The 23,442-nt window shown below is 45.5% G+C and overlaps 1 protein-coding gene across 5 annotated transcripts in view; it reads left to right on the top strand.

Annotated features, from left to right (window-relative positions):
* Positions 1-23,442, top strand: part of LOC144685974 (teneurin-2-like) — a 555,228-nt gene that overhangs the window by 418,531 nt on the left and 113,255 nt on the right. For all 5 annotated transcript variants that reach the window (XM_078551059.1, XM_078551058.1, XM_078551057.1 and 2 more), the window contains 2 exons: positions 12,796-12,996; positions 14,952-15,137. In XM_078551059.1, the coding sequence (XP_078407185.1) occupies positions 12,796-12,996; positions 14,952-15,137 (387 nt within the window). The remainder of the gene's footprint in view (positions 1-12,795; positions 12,997-14,951; positions 15,138-23,442) is intronic.

Genomic DNA, 23,442 nt, shown 5'->3' with positions numbered 1-23,442 from the left:
GGACGTCACTCTGGGCTGGCCTTAATTGGCCCGCCCACATAAAATGGTGGCATGCTCCCAATCGAGGGCGCCGATCGGAGGCGCACCTCTGCGCAACCGCTCTTCAACTTCCCCCCCCCGACAGGGGGAAAATTCTGCCCTTGAAATCTTGAAAGCATTCTATGAATTCCTCATCCAGGCTGCTACTACTAATCTGAGTTGTCCAGTTTATATGTAGATTAAATTCACCCATGATTATTGTTATCCCTTTATCACAAGCACCCAATATTTCTTCCTGTATACTTTGTCCTACATTGTGGTTACTGTTAGGGTGCCTGTAAACCACTCCCACTAGTGACTTCTTTCCCCTACTATTTCTCATTTCCAGCCAAACCGATTCTACATCCTGATCTCCTGCACCAAGGTAATTGCTAACTATTGCACCAATTCCATCCTTGTTTAACAGTGCTACCCCTCCCACTTTACCTAGTTTCCCATTCTTCTTGAATATCATATAACCCTCAATATTCAAAACCCAATTCTTGTCATCCTGTAGCCACATCTCTGTAATGGCTATCAGATCATATTTAGTTACTTCAATGTGCGCTATCAATTCATTCACTTTGTTATGAATGATATGTACATTCAGATACAGAGCGTTTAGTTTTGTCTTTTTGTCATCTTTCTAACATCTAGTCTTGACTGTTCGTGTATTCTTAGGTTTTTTTTCTCTCTGTCCCTTCCTGCCATTCTCTGACCCTTATTTCCCGTTTAACTATTTTGCTACCCTGCCTTGACTGTACTGCTTGATTTGCTACATCTACCTAAGGTTGATCCCTCACCACCAACCGCCGCCCCCCCACCCCCCCTCCCCCGTTTAGTTTAAAGCTCTCTCTCTTATTCGCTAGTTATGTGGCTCACTAGAACACTGGTCCCAGCATGGTTCAGGTGTAGACTGTCCCAACGGTACAGCCCCCACTTTCCCCAGTACTAATGTCAGTGCCCCATGATCCAAAACCCACTTCTCCCACAACAGTCTTTGAACCACACATTCATCTCTCTAATCTTATTTGTCCAATGCCAATTTGCATGTGGCTCATGTAATAATCCAGAGATCATTACCTTTGAGGTTCTGCTTCTTAATTTGGTACCTAGCTGCTCATACTGACTATGCAGAACCTCTTTCTTTGTCTTGTCTATGCCGTTGGTGCCTACATGGACCATGACAACTGGATCCTCCCCCTCCCACTGCAAGTTCTTCTCCAGCCCTGAGCAGATGTCCTGAACCCTGGCACCTGGCAGGCAACACAACCTTCTGGACATGGCTAGCTATGTGTTAACTTGACTTAAGACTGCTAGCTGTTTGCTTTATGATATGAAGATAATGCTAGTTGTGTGTTATCCTGTATCTGCTAGCTATATACTTTTCTGTGTACAGACATAGCAAACTACATGCTTTCCCTGTACAAACACACCACTAGCTATGTGCTATCCTCGGTAAACACACTGCTAGGTCTATTATCCTCCTTGGGACACACTCCTAGGTCTTCATTCTATCTTGCTATAAAGTAAAGCAACACTTGATATCTGTATTTGATTTGCTTACAGGAGAATCCAGTGTAATACTGTCCAGTATCATACTCTGCGCTGTAGATAAAAATCTATTGACAATATAATACACTCACTACTTCTACCGGTATATGTTATTTTAGAGTAGCACAGATTTTCTTTTAAAAGCAGCAGTATTTTAGCATTCATACATGACTGTGTTTTATATAGCACCTGAGCTCTTTGCTATTTTACTTCTGCATCACAGAGTCCAACCTGTGTGTTATCTTGTATGTATCATGCTTCTACCATTTTGTTGTCCTTCCTGTAACTCAAATTTAGTACTATTGTGAATCCTAATATGTATTCTGTTATTTAAGTTGCACTCAAAATCTCAGCAATAGAGTCATAGGGCAGAATTTTGCCTTTGATGGGCGGGCAGGCCGCACCAGCTCGGTGGCAGGCGGGCAGCCGATCCCTGCTGCCAAAACGGGCCCCGCTAACATTTTAAGTGGGCGGGCCAATTAAGGCCTGCCCGGCGAGCCGCCCAACGGGAAGCGCTATGCACTTCCTGTGCGGGGGGATGGGAGGGATTCCCCAACTGTCAGAGTGCGCTCTTTCGCACATTCACGCGAAAGAGCGCACATCTCCCTGAGACTAAGTGCTGCCTCAGGGAGATCACTGAAAGGCTGGCAAATATAAAAAATAGAACAATAAAAAATTCATTAACATGTCCCCCTCATGTGAAAATGTCACACGAGATAGGACATGTTAATGAAATAAACAAAAACTTTATTAAACTTTTTTAAAACCGCTGTCAAACCTCATCCCGCCAACTGGATGAGGTTTGTAAAAAAATCACCTACCCGCCTGCCCGTTGGGCCCGTGCGCCGAGCCAAAGTTCGCACGGGCCCCTCAAAATCGTCAACGATTGGCAAGTTAAGGGCCTTAATGAGGTCTTTAATTAATGGCGGGTGCACGTCCCACTGCACAGCGCACCCGCCGACCGAAATATCGCGATGCTGCGCACTGACGTCGGGACGCTCGCGAGACATTTTAAGCGCTGGCGTGTGGGCTCCGCTACCCGCACGCCAGTCAGAAGATTCTGCCCATAGAGTTATACAGCACAGAATCAGGCCCTTCGACCCATCTTATCCGTGCCGGCCATCAAGCACCCATCTATTCTAACCCCATTTTCCAGCACTTGGCCCATAGCCCTGTATGCTATGATGTTTCAAGTGCTCATCTAAATACTTCTTAAATGTTGTGAGGGTTCCTGCCTCTACCACCCCCTCAGGCAGCGTGTTCCAGATTCCAACCACCCTCTGGGTGCAAAAAATGTTCCTCAAATCCCCTTATCTTAAATCTATGCCCCCTGGTCATTGACACCTCCGCTAAGGGGAAAAGTTTCTTCCTATCTACCCTATCTATGCCCCTCATAATTTTGTATATCTCTATCAGGTCCCCCCTCAGCCTTCTCTGCTCTAAGGAAAACAACCCTCGCCTATCCAGTCTCTTTTCATAGCTGAAACGCCCCAGCCCAGGCAACATCCTGGTGAATCTCCTCTGCACCCTCTCCAGTGCAATCACATCCTTCCTATAGTGTGGTGACCAGAACTGCACACAGTACTCCAGCTGTGGCCTAACTAGCGTTTTATACAGCTGTTTATGTTTAGTCTCCATCTTGCTGCTCACCAAGTTTGAGCTGCAGAAAGCAACTCAGCAATCCGATGTATTATTTCAGGTTAATTTAACCTCCCTGGAAGCAATAGCTCTCTTTATTATATCTGGATTGATAGAAACTCCAAATGAATATAGTTGTTCACCCCTATCAAAAAAAGCACCCTTAAATGGAATTCCTTCCCTTTACCCACAGCTGATTTAAAATCAATGGCTGAACCTTCTCTCCTGTTGATTTGCTGTGCTATTTTAATATGCCATAAAGAACTGAGAAAATGACACCTTGAAATTTAAGCCAGGGGTGTGGTTCCACTCTCGCAGTGTTGTAGGTAATTTTAACCCAGCCAAGCCCGCAAGGAACTGACTATCGGACTGGTCGCTCATTTTGCACCCAGTGAATAATTGTGAGGTTCTGAGCCACACTAGAAAGAGCCCTGCTTTCATCTTTAGGTAGAAGGCTCAAAACACAAGGGGTGGAATCACCCGCTCCCATTGGTGGCAGGCATGCTTGGCGGCGTAAGCGGATAATATGGCGGGAAGGCAAAAACCGTCATGAAACAACTTTGCGATCATCCACTGCACACATCAATGGCGGGCTGTGTTTCTCGTTGTCCAGTGTCAGGAACGTAATTTTAATGCATTTGCATCTCATCATCATGTGTGCCTGCCAGAATCATTCCCCCACGCTGGATCATCCGGACACATCGGTGTGATAGCACGTTGATGTGTTTTACAACTGTACATAAGCAACATGCACCTGGTGAGCTGCACTTCACTCAGGACTTTGAGGTTTGTTTGCCTACCTTGCTTCGGGCAGCACTCGCGGTCATCAGTGACAGGCTTCACAAAGGGCACCACATCACTGTTAGGGAGGCTCACAGGCAGGTCTCTACAGACAGCCATAAGGCAGGGGTAGATTTTCAATGGTTGCAGGGCAAGGGCTTGCTTGGGGAAGGGGGAGAAGTGGCCTCAGGCAAGGGAAGAGGCTGCAGGGCTAGAGCAGTACTGGGGAAGGGGAGTATCCCAGGGCATGTGTGGGGACATGTTGATCTGTGCAAGTGTCCTCAAGAGGGTGAGGGCTGAGGAGGCAGTCTCCAGAGGAGATGAGGCCAGATGGAGATGTGAGAATGTGTGTAAGAGAGTGAGTGGTGATGTCCCTTGAGCTGGCAGTGAGTGAGATGCCAGTGAATGTGTGATAAGCTTGTGTGTGTGTGAGTTTTGAGTAATGAGATGGTTGCCTTACCCTGGCAGCATGGATGAGATCATTCATCCTCTCTCTGCACTGGATGGTGAACCTCTTCTGTGCAGTGTTGCCACTGCCTCTCAAGCCAGAGTGGTGACATTGATGGGCCTCCAGTGGCCAGAGTAGGGATAGAGTGCAGCAGCCTTCCATGGCATCTATAAGGCATTCCAGGTACGCATCAGAAAAACGGTGGGCTGGAGTCTTCTTGCCTCTCGGGGCCATGACTTCTGTGCAGCAGTCCTGGGCTGGAAGCATTGAGAGCTGTGTGCATAGGTGTAGTCAAATATGGTGCCCGGTGTGATGAAGCGGCGAGGTGACGGCATGGTGTGCAAATCGGAGGAAGCCTGCCAGTGAAACGGCATGTTTCCCATGGCCGCATTAATAATGAGGCGGGAAGGGGGAGAAAGGGCACAAAAACTCGCCATTGTGGCCGGCAGGTAAAACATTGTTTTACATGCCCCCTACCACACTCCGTGCAATTCTGGGATGATTCTGCCCAAGGACTGAGCTAACTCATCACTGTTGGGGCAACATGAAACCTAGACAAAGAAGCAGAAAATTCTGGCTGAGTTGACTTTCCTCATCGCTAGCCAGTGGCCCTAGTGGAGATGCATTGCGTGCATGTCCAGTGAGAACAGAAGCAGTCTTAACTGACCAGCTTCCTGTTTCTGTAAGAATGCCCACTAGTACGAGACACCCGAGACTGGCTACTACCAGTGGAACATTCTCCGGGATTATATTCAATTTTCTTTTGGGCAGGATGGGAAAAGAGGAGTAAATTGGAGAACAAAGTTTTGATAACATTCACACTCAAACTTGATGCAATGAACAGAATAGAAAGTGGGCAACAGATTCTTCTTTGAATGCTGTTCTTGGAACAGAATCTGCCCAAAAGCTCCCCCTGGTGTCAGTAATATCTTTTTAATCTTGCCACATGTTATGCAAAAAAAAACACTCCTTCTGTCCTCCAAATGCGATTGCCTGTATGTGTGTGTGTGTGTCCTTTTAATAAAAACATGAATTCCGCATTTTCGAATATAATTTTTTTCCAGAAGAATCACGGATGAATTAATTTTGTTTCTGATTTTTAGATGCTGCATTAATTCACTAATACATTCCAGCGTCGCTCTCTCCGTGACATTGATCAATACAAGAGCAACTGATTCAGCTAAATCGAAATTGAAAACCTAGTATAAATCCAAAAGCTGTGTCCTCTCTCCAGGGAATTCTGCGCAAGCCTTCTTAAAATATGAGATTTGATGGTTTAGCAGCCTAAGTGATAAGAGTAATCTGCTGCAAATACATCAGAAATTTTATTAAAGAATGGAAATGATTTTATTGATCTGTGTTTCTAAAAAGAATGGACTCAGCTGATTTGTGTGCAGTTCCAAGCTGTAGAGCTTTAAGGAAATGGAATTGAAGATAGCTGATCAGTGAAAAGAAAGCTCACGGAGTAGCATTCAAGCTCTGAACATTGTGTTGATCATATTTGAGTTGTTCATAATATTTGCCTTGTGTAGCAATGACATTGGATTTGATAATTGTGGTTCACAATTTTATGCTGCATAAACCAAGCTCAAGTATTACTGAGCCAAATACTGAGCAAAGGCATCCCCTTTTTTGGCAGCAGCAGTTTCTGCCAGTTAATTGTATGAAAAATAATCATCGGCAAGGTTGCCAACTTAAATTCACATGCTGAGATTCAACAAGAAAGGCTTATTTCTGGGTTAAGGTTCCATCAGGTCATTTGTAATCACCATTGTGTTACAATCTCCGTAGAGAACAATAACTTTTTATAAGAAATTCGAGCTTCCAGTTAATGGCTGAAGAGGACAACGATAAGATTTCACATTTTAAGACTCTTATTGTAACAAACAGACTAAAAGTACCATTAACTAAACACTATTTTTATAGGCAACCTATACTTTGAACTATTGAATAGAACTTTCCTCTTTTACTTTCAAAACAATTGAAAAAACTCACTTTACAGGTATACATTATACTGTCTTTGAAGTAGACATTCAATTCTCCTCGGGTCAGTCCAAAATGATTCTTAGCCCCCCAAGGTTTGCTTCCATTCTTTGCCTTTCCCAATCTGGTAACTTTTAACCCCAGAAATATCTTTCACGGTGAAGGTTTTTCCTGGAGATTTTCTCTCTGGCACAAACTAGGTGAATCTTCTAGGTTCGTTTTAACTCCTCACAAATTTCATCTTTTCAATCTGAGGGCAAATTCCTCCCACATTCCTGTGTAGTGAACTATAAAGACTTTTGGCCTCCAGTCACTCTCTCTGTCCTGGATCCATGCAGATTAATTTTGTCTTTGTGATATTCAGGAAACAGACAGTGTAAAGTATACCAGTAAAGTGAGTTTTTCAATTGTTTTATTTTCCATAGTTCAAAGTGTAAGGTGCCTATAAAAATTAGTTGATGGTACTTTTATTCTGTTTGTTACAATAAGAGTCTTAAAATGTGAAATGACATCCTTTTCAGCTATTAACTGGAAGTTTAAATTTTTCTTAAAAGTTATTGTTCTCTACGGAGATCGTAACAGAACGGTGTTGCAAATGACCTGATGGAACCTCAACCCAGAAGCAAGCCTTTCTTGCGATATTTTGGGGAAGCCTGCAACCCGATCTGACAGTGGCTTTCTCTGCACTTTTTGCCACTCAAAACCCATCTCCACAACAACGTAAATCACATGGGCTTTGTCTCGAGGTAGGAATGCTGATTTACTGTTCTTTAGATTCTGACTTTTTCCTATCCTGGAATCAAATGGACAGTTAAAGTATAACTGCTTGCAAACTGACATTCTCAACACCTTCCTTTGGACTTTGGAGACTACCAGTCTAACCACTGTAAGTATAGATGTTGCTGCCATTGTCCCCAAGTATAAGCACCTTACACCTTCTTCCCAGCAAAAATATTTAACAGCCACAACAGCCAGGCCTATTGGTAGGTAGACTTCAGAACAGGTCAGATGACCTTTTCATTTTACCCTAAATTACAGACACAGTCCAAAAACAATCTTATAACCCTCACAATTGTAACAATTGTCTTGTTTCTTCCTTTCTCTTTCTCACCATTGATCAAGACATTTATTCCACCACAAATCTCTTGCACATCTGTACGTGATGTCAGGTAGACTGTTACAGAGTGTACAGATGAATGAAAGGTTAGTTGACCTGTATGTTCCTGTACATTACACAGCTGTCAGGTATACATCAGCAAGGGCAATAGCTTGGGAATGGTGGGAAAGAAATAATGTTTACAAAAATATCTGCATCCATAATCCTCAACTCAGTCAAGCCTTGGCTTCATCAGAACCAATTTCCTGAACCCTTAAGCCAGGGAAACATTCCTTTCCCCAGGTGAATGTCAGGAAGGAGTGTAGATGCCATTGTCTCTGGAGCATCAGTCCTTTTACATTACACAAGATTCTCAACACTTTTCTAAAGGGTGGCAGCAGAAGACCAAATTAGCAACGGAAATGATTTGGGAGATTCATGATTGCCGAGTTCATTTTCTGGAACACCCAAGTGCAGGAGTGCCCACAAAACTTGGTTCTGTCACCTGCCTCTGAACCCATACCAATTCGAATGACTACATTTATCTACCTTGGTACTAGGTCCACTAGTGCATAAAAAATAAGCTTGCAGAAAATAGTGTTGTATAGGGCAATTATCAATAGCAACATAGCATACAATGTCTGCCACCCCCCCCTACATTTTTCACAATGATGCATTTTCTCTGTTTAATACACAATTTGAGTCCTATATATATATTCTTTAACATTGATGGACAATTTTTCCCACTATATTGATGCTTATTAAAAAAATTCAGTTGGTCGGAAAATTTTCTTTTCAGTCAGTGCATAGTATAAATAAGGATGTTTATTCATGCACAATGACATTTTGAAATTTTGATAATACCTCCAAAGCACTCCTTACAATAAAAGATGTGATGTCAAAAGTAATAGCTTTATGCCGACAGAAAATTGTGAATATTCACTGAAAACAATCTTTGCTGCAGCCAAACACCCTTTCTAGTGCTTTGTTTTGACATGTGTGAATTACTTTGTCTCTGATAAAGAATGTTATTTCCAAGGGACATTGGCATTTGGAGCCTTTTAACCACAGCTTCTGTTTACCAGTACCCTTTGTTTGCTTCAACAAGTGAAAGAAGCCAGGATGTACTTGTGCAGCCAGTAAGGTGTTGCCTGCCTCCAGGAACAAATTTAAAAAGAAGAAGATGGCTTCTTATCTTTCTAATCCTGCCTACACCAGCAAATGAAATGTTCCTTTGTTAGTTGGTCCTTCGGCACCTCCAAACCAGTGCTTAGTTTGACACTAATTGACACTAAATTGACATTCCTGCTCAGAGAGGCCACAGGATTATTGTGATAGGCGATTGAAAATTGTCACACTGGGGCAGTAGAGTGTGTTTCATTTTGAGTAGCAGGAACTTGCATCTGACTATGTTTTCCCTAACCTGCGAGTTCATGCATAATATTTGCACAAGAAGACAAGTTAAGGGGCAATGTCATCTTCATAATGTGCCCTGCTAGAGAATTTTCCATGTAACACACAGATTTACACAGTGGCAATTATTGGTCACACACAATAGCTGGACGAACATTGGAACAGAGAGTGCATTTAACCCATGCTATTTCAGTTACAATTTAATTTAATCCATGTCCATCATTCTGGCTCCCTGGCATAAAACTTGTTCAGCAATGCCTTCCAGCCAGTTCTTCAATTATGTCATTGCTGCTCATTGTTCAATTAAAGTATTCAAGCAATTTCAACATGCAAAAGAAGAAAAAAAAATGTGATTAATGCCAATTCTTTTTAACTCCTTTCTGGGAGGAATTATCAATTCTCTGCTTTAAAGTTTATTTCCTTTAATCGACTAAAATTGAATCCAACACCAAGCTCAAAGGCCTTTCCATAATATGTTTTTACAGCATGTTCAATTAAACTCTTCTAATTCAAGGTAAAATGTGACCTTGCCTAAACAGTTCACACAGGTGGCATTATAAGAACTATAGCCTTGCAAGTGAGTATCAAATTGAGTAATTCTAGAAGTACTGAATTCACCAACTTGCTTCTGTCTTGCATCACCTATCCCCAGCACTATTAACTTACCTCCGCCCAAACATGTTCTGAAACCATTTGTTATTGCCAGATTTAACTTTTCCAATAATTTCCTCACTGAGCTCCACCCAATGCAAACTCCAACTCAACTACACCTATCCTTCATTAAGTCCTTACACCTATATTATCCATCTTATTTTTATTTGTTCATGGGGTGTGGGTGCCACTGCCTAGGCCAGCATTTATTGCCCATCCCAAATTGCCTTTGTTCAGAGGGCATTTGAGAGTGTAGAGTCACATGTAGGCCAGACCAGGTAAAGGTGGCAGACTTCCTTCCCTAAAGGACATTAGTGAACCAAATGGGTTTTTATGACAATTGGCAATAGTTTCATGGTTACAGTTTTTTTATTGAATTCAAATTTCACCATCTAGCATGGTGGGATTTGAACCCAGGTTCCCAGAGCATTACCCAGTGACAATACCACTATGCCACTACCTTCCCCCAATGTCCATTGTCTCTTGTTTCCAACACATCAAATTCATAATCTTGTCCTCAATTACAAGTCCTCTCATATTCAGATACCACCCTTTGGCAACCATTTTTGGTCTTATGATTTCTTATGTATTCACCTATTTCACCTTTAAAGGCAGAATCTATATCCATCTCAGCCCTATAGTAGTCTTTTGAGCTCTGTCATAAGCTCCTCTGCATTGCTAATCATGGTCTCACCTTTAGAAAATTCCATAACAACTACCTACTCAGTAATGGTTTTGTTCATCTGTTCTAACCCTTCCCCTGTTGCTTATTATATATTTCTCCTCTATTAAGTGTTTGGAACATTTTCTATTTTGAACATGCCACATAAATGCACGTTGGCAATCTATTCTAGAAAAGAAAACAGAAGCAGATATATTTTAAAATGCCCCTGGAATTTAGAAGAATGAGAGGTGATCTTATTGAAACATAGAAGATCCTGAGGGGACTTGATAGGGTGGATACTGGGAGGATGTTTCCACTTGTGGGGGAGACTAGGACCAGGAGACACAGTTTAAGAAGGAGATGAGGAGAATTTTTTTTCTCTCAGGAGGTCTTTAGTCTGTGGAATTCTCTTCCACAGAGAGAAGTGGAGGCTGGATAATTGAATTTATTCAAGGCAGAGTTAGACAGATTTTTGATAGACAAGAGAGTCAAGGGTTATGGTGAACCGACAGAAAAGTGGGGTTGAGGCCACAACCAGAGCAGCCATGATCTTATTGAATGGCAGAGCAGACTCAAAGTGCCAAATGGCCTAATCCTGCTCCCAAGTCCTATGTTCCTAAAAAAAAACTTGCATTTTATAGCACTTTTCCTGACCACAGAATGTCCCAAACCACTTTAAGTCAATTAAGTACTTTTGAATTATAGTCACTGTTGTAATGTCAAAGAACAGCAGCCAATTTACACATGGCAAGCTCCTACAAATAGCAATGCTTTAAGGACCAAATAATCTGTTTCCTGTGATTTTGATAGATGATAACTATTGGCCAGGACATTGGAGATAGCTCCTCTATTCTTTGCCAAGTGTTTGATTTTTGTGCTCAAGCCCTGAAGTGGGATTTGAACCCACAACCTTCAACTCAGATGCAAGAGTGCTACCAATGGAGCCATAACTGACACCAGTCCGATGTAGCAAATAGGAGTACAATATTTACCTCATTGAAGGTAGAGTTGCTGCATTCAAGATATTTCAGGACATTAAGTAATTTGTTTACAGCTGGTTTGTGGTTTACCAGCTATAAATGCCATATTACCATTTAAAAACTGTGGCTACTAGAGAAGGTCAGAGACTGGGAATTCTGTGGTGAGTAACTCACCTCCTGACTCCCCAAAGCCTGTCCGCCATCTACAAGGCTCAAGTTAGGAGTGTGATGGAATACTCTCCACTTGCCTGGATGAGTGCAGCTCCAACAATACTCAAGAAGCTCGACACCTTCGAGGACAAGGCAGCCCACTTGATTGGCAGCCCATCCACCAGCTGAAATATTCAGTCTATCCACCACCGATGTACAATGGGCAGAATACTACAGTGGGGGAGGAGTGCGGAAAGATCACTCCCACCCCCCACCAGCCCAGAAGCTAAGTCAGCTTGGAGCCAACCTGCTCCACACCAACCCTTCCCACAGCCATAACGCGCTGCAGAAGGGCTGAATTGGGGAAATATTGAACTGTTGCCCCTCACTCGGGTGTAAGTCCCACACTCAGGAGCTGCCGACCAACCCGGTCGTCCAGTAGCTCCATCAGCCCCGGCAGTGCCAAGATCTCATTAGTTGGTGCTGCCAGGACTGCAACCAGGAATAATAAGAAGGCCATGGATCCTGAAGCAAGGTAAATCTGGGATCTTGTTCAGGGAGCGTTTGGGCAATTTAGGGAGGGGGTTGTGCATTCTACATAGCAGGTAGGTAGGAAGAAAGGAGGGGTACTATCTTAGGGGGGCTACCCCCAATCCACCAAGGACAGTCCCTGAAGATAGTACACCCCCTTCCTTCCCGCCCTTTGAAATTTTTTTTCAAAAAAGCGGCCTTCCCACTCGCCCGACTGCACACACCAACGATTTTATGGCGTGGGCAGCATATTATCAGGGTCAATTGGCTTGTTAACAAGCCCAGTTGATCCTGGACTATTTACATGCCCCCTCCCCACCCTGCTGAAAACACGCCCAGCAAGGGCACGTAAAATGCAGCCCAGTGGCTGCAGTGTGTACCATCTATAGGATGCACTGCAGCAACTCACCAAGGCTCCTTCAACAGCATCTTCCAAACCTATGACCTCTACCACCTAGAAAGACAAGGGCAGCAGATGCATGGGAACACCACTACCCGCAAGTTCCCCTCCAAGCCACTCACCATCCTGACGTGGAACTATAATAGCTGTTCCTTCACTGCCGCTGGGTCGCAATCCTGGAACTCCCTCCCTAACAGCACTGTGGGTGTACCTCATGGACTGCAGTGGTTCAAGAAGGCGGTTCCACACCACCTTCTCAAGTGCAATTGGGGATGGGCCAACATCCCATTAACGAATTTTTTAAAAACTCAGTTAATTGCTGTCATTAGAATTATGCTATTACTCAATCATTGAACACTCTGTGTGCATTTGAATATGTAAAATCTCAAGTAAATTTTTAACTACATACATTAGGACATGTGGAAAATTGAAGTTTCCTCATAACATCTGCAGCCTTCGAAAACTTTTGTCTCTCATGATATCTTTCAGTGGACTGTTTGGATCCAACATGCTCAAATCATGGAGTGTGTGCCCAAGGGGACTGTCACTGCAGCCCGGGTTGGGGTGGATTAAATTGTGAAATCCCTCGAGCCCAGTGCCCGGACCAGTGTACGGGACATGGCACCTACATTCCAGAAACAGGTCTCTGCAGCTGTGACCCGAGCTGGATCGGCCCGGACTGCTCAGTTGGTAAGGAAAATCACTTAATTCTCTGCATGACTAACCGGTAAAAAAGTAGGTGTACCTAAGTTCCATTGGATATGTACCTTGGCTCTGAAATGAGACTGCCCTATGAATGTAATTATCTGAAATTCCTCTCACCATTACTTCATTAAACATTTATTTTAAATTAACTTCTTCTTTCTGACTTTAGAGAGGGTTTCAGCATTACTTGAGTTGTAATTATGTGGGAGGAGTTCTTAGCCAGTATGTTGCATGTCAAACAAGGTGAGGTACAGTGTTCCATCTGCTTCTATGTAATGAAGACGTGAGAACATTTGGACACACTTGGGATATATCTCATTAAGTTCTTAGATGAAGAAAATGAGGAGTCCAAACTAAAGGTCTTGGACTGGCAGTTAGCCAAACTTAGTAGCATGAAAAGTGACTTAAACAAGATTAATTGATTGGAAGAAATGGCAATTCAAATAGCAGAACAGCCATGGGACATATTTAAATACAAGGTGAATAAAGGACAGGGTAATACATTCCAACTAGGTGTTAAGGAAGCATGTCAAAGACGGGGAGGAGTTCCAATAGACAGACATAAAATGAAATTTAACAAAAAGGCACACAACATATGCAGAAGAAATTAACAGGAAATACTAAAGGTCTGAAATGGAAGCAACAAGAGAAATTAGAAAGGTAAAGAAAGAGTACCAAAAAAGACAGGTGGTCAGCATAAAGGGAAATAGTCAGAACTTTTATAAGGCATTCATGGTTACCAAAGAAGAAGTAGGTACATTTAGAATTGAAGGTAACTTGAAAATCTTGTACTTGAAAATGATGTACAGGATTGAATTTTGTACTTTTTGTTGTTTTTTTTTCTGTTGTGCCTGTTTAGATTCATTTGCTGAATGAATGAAAGATTCAACAGACGGTGGTACTTTTGATTTGCGACATCTTAGAAGTCAGAATGAAAGCAGGACCTTGGAGCACAATTTTAACTCCAGGGCAGGCATGTGGTAAAGTGAGTGGTGTGTCCATCCAAGAGTGGCAGCCCACAGGTGCAACCAATTTTAATGGCCAAGCCTCATTAACACGCCACTTGCTGACTTCCGAACCAAAACGGCTGGGAAAGTGGTGGGAAGCAACTTCCCGGCAATTAAAATTGAGCAGCAGAGGGACACCCGTGGCTACAGCCCCAGAATTAAGTATGTGCTCTGGGAGATGGAGAGGAGCCCGGAACAGGGCAGGCCCAAAATTCCCTTATGGGGCCCCAAAGAAAAATTTATGCCCCTCCTCACTAACAAGAAAACTAAAATAAAATTACTTTAAAAAAAGTACTTTGGCTGCTAATCCATGCAGTGTTTGTCTGATGGCAAAGCCACCAATGCACCCCTCACTCAAGCCTCAGATTAAGATAGCAGATCAGGCCCAAATGATGCCATGAGAGTCTAATCTGCATATTTTAAAGTAGATCCTGAAGGCTAGGAGACAGATGTTTTTGCTGCCTGAAATTTTAAATCACTGCCAGCCAGATCAGGCCCAGAAAGCAGTAAGAGCCACATTTCAACCGCCCACACTCCCCTCTCCTTGTGCCTATATGTCTTGTTGCAGTAAATGGCAGAATTTTTCAATTCAGGTTTCAACTATTTGCTGCTAATCTCATGCGTTACACAAGTTAAACAAAAGCCTACTTGATAAAAAGGGGGCTTTCAACACCCCTACTTTCCTGTCTTCCTTGTTTGATCTTAAGGTGACAGTGTCTCCATATTCAGTGAAGAACAGCTTGTTCTGGCTTAGAGTCTCAACCATTAAGGAACTGTGCAGTACACCTCCCTTGTACCCGTGGTTGAAAGGCTTTCCTTTGTAAGTGTTGCAAAACCAAATAAAAACTCAGGTTCCAGTATCTCACATGGCTGAGACTGCATAATGCACTGTCTAGTTGTCGTGTCACTTGAAATTCTGTTTCCTATCTTCAGAAGTATGCTCTGTGGACTGTGGCACCCATGGCGTTTGCATATCTGGTGTGTGTCGGTGTGAGGAAGGCTGGACAGGTATGGCGTGTGATCAGAGAGTTTGTCACCCTCGCTGCGCAGAGCATGGAACCTGCAAGGATGGAAAGTGTGAATGCCGAGAGGGCTGGAATGGAGAGCACTGCACCATTGGTAGGCAACAAGGTTGATTGCTCCTTTCTAATACTAACTTCATATAAAAATTAATAGATTTGTTAAAACATGTTATCAATATGTCTGCTGGGTATATTTCCTCACAGTGAGTTTGTAATCCTAACTCAATATGGTGTAGGGAGGGAGGGAAAGGGAAGGAAAGAGGTGGAGAGCTGCTTCAACTTCAGAAAGGAATGGCAAGGTAAGAGGACATATCAACATTAAGGGTTCCTATGTGGCTCCTTATGACTGTTTACAGAGCAGTAGGGTCATATTCATAATTATCTGCCTCTGCCTTGGAGGAAATAGTGATTGTGTTTCCAAAGAAAGAAGAAAGATTGTGGGAAATAAGGATAATCCTTTTTGTAAACGAAGGGCGGAATCATCCCAGATTTGCATGGTGCGGTAGCGGGCGTTTTACCCGCCGCCCGCAATGGCAGGTTTTCGCGCCATATCGACCCACTCCCGGTGCATCCCACTTCATTAATAATGCACTCCCGGGGGACACGCCGGATCTCTGGCAGGGGGGCCTCTGATTAGCCCGCCCCACCATCACCTCAGGCTTTCAGTAATCCGGGTGCCATATTTAAGGGCTGCTCCTGCACAGAGCTAGAACTCTCCAAAGGATCGGAAGCTGCTGTAAAGTCATGGCTGCCAAAGGGAGGAAACACACTGCCCCCAAATTTAGCAACGCCTCCCTCGAGCTACTACTGGATGCAGTGGAGGCCCGCCGTGAAGTCCTCTACCCCGGCTCTGGTTGAAGACCAGCAAGCAAGGCCACCAATCCAGAATGGGAGGCAGTGGCAGCAGTGGTCAGCACCAACACCAAAAGAGGACAGCCATCCGGTGCTGAAAGAGGATGAATGATCTCCTCTGTTCTGCCAGGGTAAGTCACTCTTCTCATCACTCTCAACTGACACACTCACAAACCCACCACACATCCACAGGGATCTCACTCACTGCCTGTTCAAGGGACATCACCATTCTCTCTCTCACACACGCCTTCACCTACTCTGCGGATCGTATCCTCATCCCATTCATGGCACCACTCACCGCCCATACATGCCAGGCATCATTCTCATCTGGCCTGGCAGGTATCCTGCTTCCACTCTCTCCATTTATATTCATGCAGGACAAGCTGGCACAACAAAAGGTAGAGGTCGCAGACTGGTGGAGGAATGCCCAACATCGAGGTCCTCATAGACTTTAAAAATAGAGCCATCCAGATGGCCCACGACGATCTGGGCTGTTGGTACGCTGATGGTGAGGTCGGCTGTGCTCATCCAAGTGAGGATCCCAGCAGTGCAACATCCATCAGATAACCATGATGTGAGTGAGCCCCCCTGTTCTGCAATCCCCTGCCATGTTCTATTTATTCTCTCCTTGCTTTCGCAGGCACCTCTGGGAAGCAGCTGAGGGGCTCCACAAGCCAGGTCCTCAAGCCCTGAAGACACCTTGGAAGAAGGATCTGACAACACCTTAATTGAAGACCCATCACAGCGCCCAGCCACACCCTCCACCAGTGCAGAGTCAAACACTTCAGTGAGACTTAGTTCTAGAGTAGCCTCGGGGCCACAATCTGGTGAGCACATCACACTGTCTGATCCACAGCAGGTGGCAGAAGGGGCTTCTGGAGGCCAGAAATATGCTTAGTGGGATGAGGAACCTCTGGACTCGGTCATACCTCAGTTGTTGGAGCTGCAAATGCAAGCTTTGGAACATCAGGAAGGGATGTCTGCTGCAGTCCTCGGATTGCAAGGCACAAGGCAGGAGAGCATCTGCCTTCAGTCTGAGGTGATAGCGCCATCATGCCAATGCACCAAAGTCAACACTGGTAGGATGGCAACCACCATGGAGACGTTGGTCCAGGACATCGGTCCTGCACTGCTGCGCGGGCTGAACTCCAATGCTGGATGCCATATGTGGCCTTCAGCAGTGTCAACACGAGAGGGGTTCAGGGCAGCTTGATCTAACTCCAGCTTCCCCTTCTCCTCAAGGAGTCAGCCAGGAGCCTTCGGGCACCCGTAGGGAGGAGGATCAGCATGTGCACACCCCGGGGCCATCCACCCAGGTGACTCCAGGAGTGCCCGGCCCATCCAAATCCCCTCTTCTTTGATCCCAGCAGCTCAAGCTTCACAGGCCGAGGAGGATGCCACTGCCACAGCAGGACCCTGAAAGCAGGCCGGGGCCCTCCAGAGGATGCCCGCCAATGTCATCACAGACAGGGCATAGCAGTCAGCAGGCTGCCTCCACCTCCATTGTCGATGTCGGGGAAGCACCAAGACATAGTGACAGGGTTAGGAAGGTTAAGAACATGTAGTTCCACAGCCTGGGATGGGGGTTAATCACTTGTACATAATGTTTGCTATTGTAAATAAACTCTCAAGAATGTCTCGCTGCTTATGGCTCCTTGTTTGGATGAACATTGTTCATGTCACTCAGATGTGAAACCTTGGTTCCTGCACAAGATAAAGGCAGGTGTCTCAGTCCAGGGCCTCTTTCCTATGCAGTGTATAACATTAAAACCAAAGTGCTGGTCCCGGTTCACACTCACTGGACACATAAGTGATGCCTGCACCTCGATGGTACTTGTCATTGCTGCCAGAATGATGTGGGCAGGCGACATAAGGGTTCCATCAATCTCTTGGTGTGTTCTCAGCACCTTTGAGGTGGGGCTGGCCCCCCATCTCTTCAGCATCTGTGACCAGAGAGACTGTGCTCCTGAATGGGTCAGGTACTGAAAGCTGACAAAGGATCAGGTGTATTTAAAGTTTCATGGCTGCGTCTCCATGATATGACCTGAGCACAGAGCACGCGAGCTGTCCTCAACCAGACAAGAGTCAGACATTCACAGAGGCAATGTGAAGATCTATGGAATGTCCTCACTGCCTGCTGTCATCACCCTCCTGGAATCTAGCAACTATTAGGGTCTCCGCTGCATCTCCACGACATTAGCCTGAGCACTGAGGGTATGTGCACTGTCATCAGCCATACAAGAGTCAAACATTCGCAGATGCAAGGTGAGGACGTCAGGACTGTCCTCACTGCATCTCATCATCATCCTCCACGAATCCTGCGGCTATGAGGGCCTCCCGAGCCCGCCTGCCTCATCTGCCCAGTGCAATAGCCTCATGGCCTCCATCCTCACCTTTGAGGAGCTCAGCATCATCATCCCCTTCAACATTCTCCTCATTGGAGGAGACATGCAGCTCCTCCATTTCCTCCTCAGCCAGGTCCTCCCCCCGTTGCAGTGACAATGGTGTGTGATACCCTCTGGACCACTGTATGCTAGTACTCCACCGGACTAGAAGAGGCACCGGAACCTCATTTTCAAAATGCCTATCGTTCGCTCCACCAAAGTCCGGGTCACAGCATGAGCCTCATTATACCTCTCTCTGCTGCAGTCTGAGGCCGCTGCATGGGCATCATCAGCTACATCCTCTGTGGGTAGCCCTTGTCCCTGAGGAGCCAAACCTGCAGCCTCTGTGGGCCTTGGAAGATGACAACTAAGGATTTAGGAGTCATGGACGCTCCCTGGGCATCGTGTGCAGACCTGTATGATGCATTTCTGGTGAGTGGAAGCCCTTGCAATCGATGTAGTTGACTGCTTGTTGCCGTGGAGATCTAAACACCACGTTAGTGCAGTCGATGGCACCCTGCACCTGTGGAAAACCTGTGATCTGCGGAAATTCCAGCGCTCTTGCTTCCTGGCTTTCCTGATCCCGGGTGAAATGCATAAGGTTCTGTGCCTTCACGAGGGTGGCATCCGTAACCTCCTGGATGCACTTGTGCGTGCAGGCTTGCGAGATCCCACACAGGTCACCTGTGGAGCCCTGTAAGGAACCACTGGCATAAAACTTGAGCGCTGCAGTCATGGCCACTGGCAATTGGTGCCATACATGTTTCCGTGGCGCCAAATCCTGCAGCAGGTGACATATGTAAACAACCACTTCCCTAGACACGCGCAGTCTTCGGCGACACTGGTTCTCAGTCATCTGCAGGAATGACAAACGCCGCCTATGGAGTCTGGGTGTAGCGAGGTGCTAGGAGTGATAGCTCGCTGTGGATCTTCAGCTGCATGCTCAGCAGGCCCTGCCACCCCTTCATCTTGAGGGAGGTGCTCTTCCCTTTGCCAAGTCAGGCGCCTCCGCTGCTCTGTGCTTCTTCTTCTTCTTTGCTCCCTGTAAGCCATGAGATGTACTGCTAAATCACAGGCTCCATGATCCTGATGTCCCCCTCTGGCAGGATCAAAGAGAGAGACGTTTGGGTTAGCATAGGTGGCTTAAGAACCTCTCTTGATTAAGCCTGAAGACCCCTTCACGCATGCAGGAGAGTGCTGGCCACCACTTGGGTGGGCAGTGTGTAGTGTGCTCATTGGCTGTCAGAAACCCCAAGCACCTCTGCCCCACTCCACTTGACTGATTGGCGACAGCTTCAGCCACTGGACTGCGTGCTGTGCTCTACAGCTCAGGCGCAGGCATTCTCCTAGCCTGTGCTGTAAGGCTGCACTGTTAGCTTGAACCATAATGGATACTGGTCCAAACTTTAATAAAGACATTGCAAGGGGCTCCACCAGTAACTGTGCCATGGCCATCTTTCGCAAGGGGTTTGTGCAACTTGCCCAGTTGGCCAATTGCTCTGCTGTTCACTGAAATGCACATTAATTTGCAGTCTGTACCCGAGGGGTGAAAAGTTCTGGAGCATTTAGTCATGAAGTCTTAGAGTTATACAGCCCAGAAACAGGCCCTTCAACCCAGCGTGTCCGTGCCGGCCATCAAGCACCTAACCATTATAATCCCATTTTCGTGGACCGTAGCCCTGTATGCTATGGCATTTCAAGTGCTCATCTAAATACTTCTTAAATGTTGTGAGGGTTGCTGCCTCTACCACCCCCTCAGGCCGTGTGTTCCAGATTCCAACCACCCTCTGGGTGAAAACATTTTCCCTCAAATCCTCTATAAACCTCCTGCCCTTTACCTTAAATCTATGCCCCCTAGTTAATGACACCTCTGCTAATGGGAAAAGTTTCTTCCTATCTACCCTATCTATGCCCCTCATAATTTGTATACCTCTATTAGATCCCCCTCAGCCTTCTCTGCTCTAAGGAAAACAACCTTAGCCTATCCAGTCTCTCTTCACCAAGCTAAAAAGCTCCAGCCCAGGCAACATCCTGGTGAATCTCCTCTGCACCCTCTCCAGTGCAATCACATCCTTCCTATAGTGTGGTGAACAGAACTGCACATGGTACTGCAGCTGTGGCCTAACTAGTGAGGAGCTCCCTGCTCCTCCCCGCTCTTATTTCTATGCCTCAGCTGATAAAGGCAAGTATCCCATATGCCTTCTTAACCACGTTATCTACCTGTGCTGCTGCCTTCAGGGATCTATGGGCATGTACACCAAGGTCCCTCTGATCCTTTGTATTTCCTAGGGTCCTACCATTCATTGTGTATTCCCTTGCCATGTTAGTAATCCCAAAATGCATCACCTCACACTTCTCAGGATTAAATTCCATTTGTCACTGCTCTGCCCATCTTACCAGCCCATCTATATCATCCTGTAATCTAAGGCTTTCCTCCTCACTATTTACAACACCACCAATTTTCGTGCAATCTGTGAACTTACTGATCATACCTCCTATATTCACGTGTAAATCATTAATGTACACTACAAACAGTAAGGGTCCCAGCACCGATCCCTGCGGTACACCACTCGTCACAGGCTTTCAATTGCAAAAACAACCTTCGACCATCATCCTCTGCCTCCTGCCGTTAAACCAATTTTGGATCCAATTTGCCAAATTGCCCAGGATCCCATGGGCTGTTACCTTTTTGACAAGTCTCCCATGTGGGACCTTGTCAAAAGCTTTACTGAAGTCCGCGTAAACTACATCAACTGCAGCACCCTCATCTATACAACTAATCACCTCCTCGAAAAATTCAGTCAAACTTGTTAGGCATGATCTCCCCTGGACAAAGCCATGCTGACCATCCCTGATTAATCCCTGCCTCTCCAAGTGGAGATTAATCCTGTCCCTCAGAACTTTTTCCAATAGTTTCCCTACCACTGATGTTAGACTCACTGGTCTGTCATTATCTGGTTTGTCCCTACTTCCCTTCTTGAATAACGGTACCACATTCGCTGTCCTCCAGTCCTCTGGCACCTCTCCTGTGGCCAGAGGATTTGAAAATTAGCGTCGGAGCCCCTGCAATCTCCTCCCTTGCTTACATTGTAGCCTTGGATATATCTCATCTGGGCCTGGGGATTTATCCACTTTTAAGCCGGCTAAAACCACTAATATCTCCGCCCTTTCAATGCTAATTTGTTGAAGTATATCACAGTCCCCCTCCCAGATTTCTACACCTGCATCGTCCTTCTCCATAGTGAACACAGATGAAAAATAATCGTTTAAAATCTCATCTACATCCTCCAGTTCCACACACAGATTGCCACTTTGGTCCCTAATGGGACCAACTCTTTCCCTGGTTATCCCCTTGCCCTTAATATATTTATAAATGCCTTGGTATTTTCCTTTATCTTGCCCGCCAGTGTTTTTCATGCCCCCTCTTCGCCCTTCTAATTACTTTTTTAAGTACCCCCCCTACACTTTCTATACTCATCAAGGGCTTCTACTGTTTTCAGCCTATGTATCTACCATAAGCCTCCTTTTTTTCCTTATCCAATCCTCTGTATCCCTTGACATCCAGGGCTCCCAGGATTTTTTGGTCCTACCCTTTACCTTTACGGGAACATGCGGGACCTGAATTCTCACTATTTCTTTTTTGAATGACTCCCACTGGTCTGATGTAGCCTTTCCTACAAGTGGCTGCTCCCAGTCGATTTTGGCCAGATTCTGTCTTATCATATTGAAATCGGCCTTCCCCCAATTCAGGACCTTTATTTCCGCTCCATCTTTGTCCTTTTCCATAACTGTCTTAAATCTTACAGAGTTATGGTCACTATTCCCAAAATGCTCCCCCATTGACACTTCTACCACTTGCCTGGCTTCATTTCCTAAGATTAGGTCCAGTACCGCCCCTTCTCTTGAAGGGCTTTCTACATGCTGGCTCAAAAAGCTCCCCTGGATGCACTTTAAGAATTCCACCCCCTCTAAGTCTTTCACACTAAGACTATCCCAGTTAATATTGGGGAAGTTGAAATCCCCTACTATTATTACCCTATTATTTGTACACTTCCCTGAGGTTTGCCTATGTATCTGCTCCTCTATCTCCACCTGACTGTTTGGAGGCCTATAGTACACTCCCAGCAAAGTGATTGCTCCCTTTTTATTTTTAAGTTCTACCCATATGAGGAACCTTCTAAGATACCATCCCTCCTTACTGCACATTCATGCTTTTGCATTGCTTCAGTGGGCAGAAAAGCTTCAGAGGCCCAACTCCAAGCCTGTCAATGGAGCTGCAGCTGAACAGTCTCAGCTGTGGAAGAATGATCACTTTTGACAAGCTTTTCCAAGTGCGTGGCAGCTTCCCTCACCCCCACACTCCTCCCGCCCGGCATGTGTTTGAGTATTGAGTACTTCCTTCAGTCAGTGCTGCCTTGCACCATTCCCCCCCTCCCCCCACCCCAACCACCACCACCCCCAGCCTGTTCCGCATTGGAGCCCTTGCCCCGGCACCGCACTAAAAGCCAGCCAGGAAAAACTGTCTTGCCTGTGCCTCCCGGGAATGTGTGGCATCTCTTCCTTGATGTCCTATGGGCAATGCTCATGAGCGCTGCGCAAGCTTGTGTGCACTCACCCCTGAGTTCCCCTCAAAGTTCAGGTCGCTACATGCACGCCTTTTAAAGGCAGTCGTGAAGCACGCTGTTCTGAAGCATGCCATGCCAACATGGGTGGTAAATGTGACATGGGGGGATGATTCTGGCCAGCAGGGCTGATAATGAAATACTAAAGTATTGAAATTAGGTGCCCGACATGCGACGGCAGGAAACCCGGCCCGCCATTGACGGGTTGAGTGGACGATCGCAAACTGGTTTCATAGCGGCATGAATCCAATTTTTGGCCTACCTGCCATATTGTTGTCCCTCCCCGCCCGTCATGATGTCCGATGTCAACATGGCCAGTAAATTCTGGCCAAAAAGACCTCTACACCTAATGTAGATCTTTGACAAAGGAGCAATTTTGAAAATAGTGGGTAAAGAATCCCACCTTTATTTTCTGTCACTCTCCTCATCATGCATCCTATTTTCTCCTGACAGCGAATACATTTTTTTCCAGTGATTTATCCCTGGAGTAAGAATAATCCATTGGTAGAAATCTGCTGCTGCTCTGTTTTATTTTTACCCTGTC

This window comes from Cetorhinus maximus, chromosome 10, assembly GCF_964194155.1.
Source record: "Cetorhinus maximus chromosome 10, sCetMax3.hap1.1, whole genome shotgun sequence".
Lineage (NCBI taxonomy): Eukaryota > Metazoa > Chordata > Chondrichthyes > Lamniformes > Cetorhinidae > Cetorhinus > Cetorhinus maximus.
The sequence above is the reverse complement of the archived record's forward strand: the minus strand, read 5'-3'. Positions and strand labels throughout refer to the sequence as shown.